This window comes from Cibotium barometz, chromosome 11 (genome assembly GCF_041138505.1).
Source record: "Cibotium barometz isolate CiBa-2024 chromosome 11, ASM4113850v1, whole genome shotgun sequence".
NCBI classification, from domain to species: domain Eukaryota; kingdom Viridiplantae; phylum Streptophyta; class Polypodiopsida; order Cyatheales; family Cibotiaceae; genus Cibotium; species Cibotium barometz.
In genome coordinates this window covers 20,521,679-20,529,686 of record NC_141056.1, presented here as the reverse complement: position 1 = coordinate 20,529,686, position 8,008 = coordinate 20,521,679, and the positions used below count along the sequence as shown (strand labels likewise).

Below are 8,008 nucleotides of genomic sequence, written 5' to 3'. Positions count from 1 at the left end.
TGTGACCATGAAAAACTACATAGGTCAATGCTTCACCACGTGGTTTTCAGCTCCAAAACCAGCGGCTTTCCATATTAGCCCACTCATGGACGTCGTTATTTTAATATTGGTATTGTTGAATTATTGTTATAGCATGTACATTCCACCCCGCCCATGCCACGACAAAAAAATTGACTCATTGTTTTGTGGGCACATTGCTAGCATTATGTGCTCGAGGTTGAGGGTCAACCGAGCAGATGTTTTATGTTGTTTGTCTGCTGTGAAGGTGCCGCCCAGCTGAAGGTCTTCCCGCCGTGCTTGATATTTCATGTGGCCTATCTCTTCATTGCAGAGGATCTGTTATAAAGCATTACGAGGCCCTTTTTTCTCTGCACCTTACCCTGAATTCTAGCTCCTTTTAAGCCTTTAAAGTCCTTATATGCTCTCGAGACATGATTTCTCACATAGATTCTTCTAGTTCAAGCAATGCACGGCTAATACCCATGGATGATTATAGGGATTGCAGTGCAGAGGAGCTAATCAGCAATTATGAATCACTTTCTGACGTTCTTGAGCTTCTTCAAGGGGGTGATTGTGATGATGAGCTTCTATCCCTAGATTGCCGATCAGCCAGTTTTTCTGATCCTCTGATGCTGGAGTGTGAAGATGAATCCAATGAAGGCTCTCATTTGTCCTCAGCTTTGTCTAAGTCTCAAAGTGACGAGAGAGGATTCAAGAGAATATATGATTATTTTTCAAGGCAGATTAAGCAGAATAAGGCTGCAACTGGGCCTTGCAGCTTGAAAAGCAGCACCTCCTCAAGAGGTAATTTGAGCGGATCTAAAGAAAGCCGCCTGAGTAAAGGGCAGTCAGATCCAATAGTGGATGATTACCCTTCCAAAAGGCGTAAATGTGCATTATCTAATCTTGATAAGGATAGCTACACAGCCAGTAAAGATAGGGTTCAACATTATGGTACTTGCAAACCCCAGGTTAAGACACCCAACAAGGTAATGGCTCATTATAAGAGTGGTTTATTGGAAGCTGGCTTTCATATAGGGAACAGATTTCGCTCTGAGGAGAAGAGGATTAACACTGCTTCATTAACAAAGAAGAAGCCTTGCAATACTGATAAACCCGAAGGGAGTCAATTAATCAAGGACCTGAAGTCGGATTCTGGTTATCAGAGTGCAGATCATGGGTTCCAAAAAAGCATGCACGTGGCAACCCTAGATACAGGGCACGTGCCCGGCAAGGCAAGGTGCAAAGTCAGTAAGCTTTCTCTAGCTACCAGTACTGCTAAGCTAGACACTAATCAAACCAAGCGACATAATGAATCAGGTTTACTGGATACAAATCAGCAAAATATTAAGGCAGATGATGATAAGGATGATGATGGTCTTCTGCGTGATGTGAAGCGTATGATGTCGGCGATGATGGGTGATCAGCAAGCAGCGGCAGATTCCTCTCCTATTAGCATCAATAGTCATACTTACAGCATGGAGATTGAGCAGAGCTCGGCGTTGAGGAGGTTCATGGAGAGAAGGAAAGACCGACTTGAGGAGGGTGATGATCATCATCAGGCGGTGATTAACGGAGGGGTTAGTGAGGAATCACGGGGCTTAAGCCTGATTAGCTTGATGCTGCTATGTGCGTCAGCGGTTGACAAGAAGGAGATGCAGGCGGCTGCAATGGTTCTGGGCGAGCTATGCACGAGGGCCGCTCACCGTGGGGACACCATGCAGAGGCTGTCCGTCTACTTTTCCGAAGGTCTGGCCGCCCGGCTGGTGTCAAGATCGTCGCTGGCGTTTACTAGCTTAACGATGGTGCAGCCAAGCACTAGTACTAATATAATCCAAGGTAATAATGGTAATAATATTATTAATTCCACTCCCACTTTCCGCTTTGGACATCTAGTGGCTAATCAGGCCATTGCGGAGGCTGTGCAGTGCATCAGACAGAAGGTTCACATAGTAGATTTCAGTTGCGGGCAAGCTAGGGCTGATCAGTGGGGCTCTTTGTTTAGGTTATTTGCAGCGAGAGATGGAGGGCCGCCGAGGGTCGTGAGGATCACATTTGTGCAGGATAAAGATCAGCTGAATGCAGATATGGATTACCAAAGGCAGGATAAATTAGAGCTCTGTAGTATCGCGCAAAAGCTAGGCATGCAGCTGCAGCTGGAGACCATTGCGGAAGAGGAGCTGACCTGCATGCTGTTGGCTGAGCAGGGAGCCGGTGTGGTGGTGAATTGTGTTCTCCAGCTGCACCGCCTGCTAAGCGACGAGGGAGGAGGCCGGATGGCAAGACTGCTCGCGTGTGTGAGGGGGCTACGGCCTTTAGTGATGACAATGGTAGAGCAGGAGGTGAATTTAAATGCGCCCACTTTCCTTGGTCGGTTCGTGGAGGCTCTCCACTACTACGCAGCCCTCTTTGACTCTCTAGAAGCCTCTATAGCCGAGCCCGAGGAGAGAGCCGCCATCGAGCAAACCCTAATGGCCGCGCAGATCAAGGACGTGCTGGCCCTGGAGGGCCCTGACAGGCGCGAGCGGTCGGAGCCTTCTGCCTCATGGAACCTCCGGCTTGAACGTGCTGGACTCGCACGTACCTGCCTCAGCCACACCACCATCTCCCAAACCAAGCTTCTCCTCCTCCACCTAGGCCGTATGACGCCCCGCCAGCTCCACCATGGCTTCCGCCTCATCTCCCAACAAGGCTCTCTCTCCCTCGCCTGGAAGGACAAGCCTCTCGTCACCGCTTCTGCATGGGTCTGCCGCCAATATCACCAACAGCGCCAGTATCATTACCAATTCTATTGACTAGGAGTCTCACGTCTTTGAAACAGCTACAACAATCTCCCACCCTGTTAATAGAAATCCCTGTAGTAGAATCCCTTAATATATGCTCTTCAATTAACTGATTCTGAGTTTACACCATTGCATGTCTTTTACATCTCCAGGGTTCATTGTAAAATGAGGTACATTCTCAAGGTCTCAGAAAGGGTTGTGGCTGGTTGGTCGAAGCAGTCTATTGCTCTTCAAAAATTAGATTCTGCACTGCAAAAGAATGACACGTTTGCAGCATAGTAGCGACCTAATGAAGAGAATGGATTGACTTCGGTGTGTCAATCCACTACTATGTTTGCTAGCACGTGCATGCTATTAATCAACGAATTTTTTAAAAAAAATATGGTTAATTGGGAGATTTTTCCCAGTACTATAGTCCGAGTTCACAACGAAAAAATGTAGAGCTAATTAGAAAAAACCTAACCAGTCCGCCCCAAAAAATTTAATCATAATAATTTATAAAGAGTAAGTCCCCTAATAGGAAATGATTTTTAATCGTAGTAAATTTTTTAAGAGGAAGTCCCCTAATTTGCTCCATTTAATATTCTACATCCTAATGCATAGAACTCTATGCATAGAGCTTAGAGCAGCTAATTTGCATAAGATCTATGCATAGAACATTATGCATAGAGGAGTATGTATAGAGCCTTCTGAATAGAGCTAATACATGAGCTCTAATTATGCGTAGGGATAGTATGCATAAAACCTTTGTGCATAGAGCTCTAGGCATAAGCCCTTATACATAGAGCCTTATGTTCATGCACAAAGCTCTAAAAACTATATGCATAGTGTCTTGTATGCATAAAACAGAAGAGGGAGAGTAAAATAATTTCATTGCACTCAAGGGTGCCATATGCATAAAGCCTCTTATGCATAAAACATAAGAGGGAAAAAAACTCCATTGTACTTAAGGGTGGCACTCAAGGGTGCCATGGGACAAGGGAGATAAGGATTAGACTCTTACAACTGGACACTCGATGTAGGTCAACTCTAAATGCTATATGCATAGAGCCTATTATGCAAAAACAGAAGGAGGAAAATAAAAAAACTTCATTACACTCAAGGGTGCCATGTGACAATGGAGATAAGGATTAGACTCTTACAACCGGACACTTGGTGCAAGTCAACTCTATGGGTGTTAATAATGGAGATTTACACTTGGTGTAAGTCAACTCTATGGGTGTTAATAATGGAGATGAGGAGATGAGGAGTACTCTCTTATTATTAAGTGGAGAAAACTTGTGTCAGAAATGAGACTTATTTGTTGAAAGCTTTAAGAAGAGCCTACTTGAAATGTTAAACAAGCAGCATATCTACGTATTTACTCTGTGCTCCCTAATCCATAGAGTAGGGATACAAGAGTATAGAATTACCACTTATACAAGAGAATGAAAGCTATAGCTACGAAAGGTAGTCATGAAATAGTCAAAGAAAGTAGTGAGAGAGCGGTGCAAGTAGCATGATATTGATGGCACTGACCACATAACGTGACTATTTTGCAGCTACATACCACTACAAGAGGATGAGGGCATAGCACTACAAGAGGATGAGGGCATAGCACTACAAAAGAATGGAGGTATAGCCAATCTAGTAGCCAGGTAACTTTTGTAGGCTTTGAAAATCACCACCCAGCTACTTGCTATACGCATCTAGCTACAACCATACTAGTAGCTGTCGCTAGGCCTGCAACCAAAAACAAGGGGCTCCCCTTGCTGGTAGTACAGAAACTACAATGCATGTAAGGGGAGCCCCCTATTTTTCTACTTGTGCATGTACAAGTATGTAAATAAAGGTTAAAATAAAAAATTTGCACAAGATTGAGGCACTGCCTCTCATAGAGAAATTAAAGACAAATATTTTGCACAAGGTTGAGGCCAAAACATAGACTTTTTCACTTAATCATTGGCAAAGTACATCTCCGATTATAGCAAAATAGAGTAATACCTTATCATAGGCCCAAAAGACAAGAACTCTAGTGTCTATTGGCATGCTTATGTAGCATTGGGAGCTCCAGGTGCATGCTGGTATAGCTATCAGCATGCCAAGGTTGTACCGGCATGCATCAGGTAGCTACCGACATATACACTGGTAGCACCTAACATGCATTAACAGCTACTGGCATGCATATTACCTAAGCATGTTGGTAGCTACTACCGCAATATTCACCGAGAGCTCCTAATGCATGCTGAGTGCTACTAGGCATGCGAGTATAGTAGCTACTAGCATGCCTAGGTATCACCTTCCATGCATTGAGAGCTACTTGGCATGCTCCCAATGCATGCCACGTACTACCTAAGCATGCCTGTAAATGATCCTAACAATATAAGCTTGAGGACTTGTAAGACTAGAACTTTGATTCTCCACCCAACAATATCCCAAATGGACCCTAAACTCATGGTGGTTATATAGACCTAAGTGATGCATGACCTTCCAACTTCAGCCCCTTCACCTTTCATTGGCTAGGCATGGCCTTTTCATTCACCAATGCCTCTTCAATTACCCCTAGAAGGGGGCGTCTACTTCTGTGGCCCTTTGACTTCCATTGTGCACCATTTACTTCCCTTTTACTTTAACTTTAATGCCTATTAACCATTGCTTTAGGTATTTCCCATTTGAAATCCCGTGAACCTTACTTATATGAAAACCTTTTACATATTTCCCATTTGAAATCCCTTGAACCTTATTTATATGAAAACCTTAACCATTGCTTTAGGTATTTCCCATTTGAAATCCCCTGAACTTTATTTATATGAAAACCTTTTACATATAAATAATCTTTTCTAGTCTTACCTTTTAGTGTTTCCTGTCAGTCTCATAGTATTTCTTCCCCTTGAAATAAAAGTTTTTGTCCTCGAAAACAAACTCAGGAAACCTTTTCTTTAGTGTAGCGTCTCTTTTCCAAGTTGATCCTTCTTCTGGTCTATCTTTCCACTTTACTAAACATTATTTAAACACAAAATGTCTAGTTTTCTTTTCTCGATATTCGAGAATCTTTTCAGGCTCATGTGGAAGAGTAGGTGGTTCTATAAAATCAACTATTGCTTCTTTTCCAATGATGTTATCATTGTTTCCCATCTTGCATTTCAGTCTACTAACATAAAACATAGGATGTACTATAGATCCTTCACGTAAAGCTACCTTCTAAGCTACACTTCCAATTTTTTTAAGTATTGTATAAGGACCACAATACCTTGGACTTAAATTTAGAATTTTTCCACTTTTTAAAGTTTCTGACTTTTCAAAAACCTTTACATAAACTAAATCACCTTCCTCAAAATTAATTGGTCTTCTTTTACCTTTCTCAAAACTAATAGAACGATCCTCCGCTTTTTTAACGTTGCTTCTCACAATGTTTAACATGTGCATGCCTTTGAGAAAGTATTTGACACTCTGTAATTTTTCTTTTTGTAACCCAACTACTATGGGTGCTCTAGGTTGAAATCCATACATTAGCATGAATGGACTAAAACCGGTAAAGAATGTTTAGCACTATTATAAGCAAATTCTAATAATGAAAGATACCCATCCCAATTGTTTTGCTTATGATTAACATATGCTCAAAGCATATCTTCTAGGACTTGATTAACCCTTTCTGTCTGTTTATTGTTTTGTGGATGTTCATACATACTCATACTAGGTTTGGAGTCCAACTTTTTGAACACTTATTTCCAAAAATGGCTTATAAACTTTGTATCTTGATCACTTACTATATCTATTGGCAATCTATACAAATCTGTATAGATGATGGATAAACATTCTAGCCAATTTTGCTGTTTTAACTTCTTTTTTAGCTGGTATAAACAGTACCAACTTGGTTAACCTATCCACTACTACCACACACATTGAATCATGCCCTCTGCTTGTTCGAAAGCTTTATTGACTTGGCACTTAGGGCATTTTATAACATAATTATGGACGTCTTTCTTGAAACCTGCCCAGTAAAACTATCTTATGACAAGTGCATAGGTCTTAGAAATTCTCGAGTGCCCCGCACTTAGATTGTCATGACATTCTAGTAAAATATTATCACGAATATTTTCTTCTTTGGGTACACAAATGTGACCTTTATATAACAAGTATCCATTATTTGATGGAAAACTTTTTCCAACGATCCTTTTCACTTATCGATCCTTATTTAAGTGATTCATTTGAACGACTATCTTTTTTAAAAGACATCCTTTAATCAATACTAGCTGCATTTTCTTTACTTTCTATTTGAGCCTTATCTTTTTTTATCAAGTAATTCTAAACTACTTGATATCTAGGGATGCATAAAGCTTAAAACGCATTGAGCTTTAATGCATAAGCTTAAAGCATGCATTAAGCTCTATGTATAAGCTTTAAGCATGCATTAAGCTCCATGCATAAGCTTTAAACTTAAAGCTTTATGCATGAATTAGTTCTAAGTTTTATACATGAAGCTTAGGAATAAGCTTTATGCACTAAGCTTAGGCATAGAGCCTCATGCATAGAGCTTTAATGTATAAGGCTCACACTTAGAGCCTCACACAAAGAGCCTTAATGCATAAGGCTCATGCATGCATAAGGCCTCATGCATAAGGCTCATACATGCATAAAGCCTAGAGGCAAAACATATGTAAGAAAAATAATCCCTGGCACATCCAGAAGGTGAAGAAATAACAAAGAGCAAGGTCAAGAGGCTTACCTCTTATGCTTGTGAGAAGGCTTACCTTTTATGCTTGTGAGAAGGCTTTTACTATGCAGTTGATATTCTTGAAGAAGGAACCCTAAAACTAGCCACAAAAATCAAAGTTTTTAGCTATGCAGAGACTCTAATGCATAGAGCTTAACGTACAAGGCTCATGCATAGAGATTAATGCATAGAGGTCATGCATAGAGCCTAATGTATAAGTCTCATGCATAGATATTAATGCATAGAGGTCATGCATAGAGCCTAAAGTCTCATGCATAAAGTCTCAAATGTTGAAGCCTCATGCATAGAGCCATATGCATTAAGCTTTATGCATAGAGCTCATTCATAGAGTCTCATGCATAGAGCTCATGCATAAAAGTCTCATACAAAGAGCTTAACGCATAAGGCTCATGCATAGAGCCTTATGCATTAAGCTTTATGCATAGAACTCATGTATAGTCTCATGCATGAAGCCTCATGAATAGAGCTCATGCATAGAGCTTAATACATAAGGCTCATGAATAGAGCTCAT

General features: G+C 41.1%; 1 protein-coding gene across 1 annotated transcript; it reads left to right on the top strand.

Moving 5' to 3' along the window:
• Positions 1-352: 352 nt before the first annotated feature.
• LOC147633881 (uncharacterized) lies at positions 353-2,795 on the top strand. Its single transcript, XM_086805598.1, has one exon. The coding sequence runs from the start codon at positions 432-434 to the stop codon at positions 2,793-2,795; it is 2,364 nt and encodes a 787-aa protein (XP_086661724.1). The 5' UTR covers positions 353-431.
• The last annotated feature ends 5,213 nt before the right edge of the window (positions 2,796-8,008 follow it).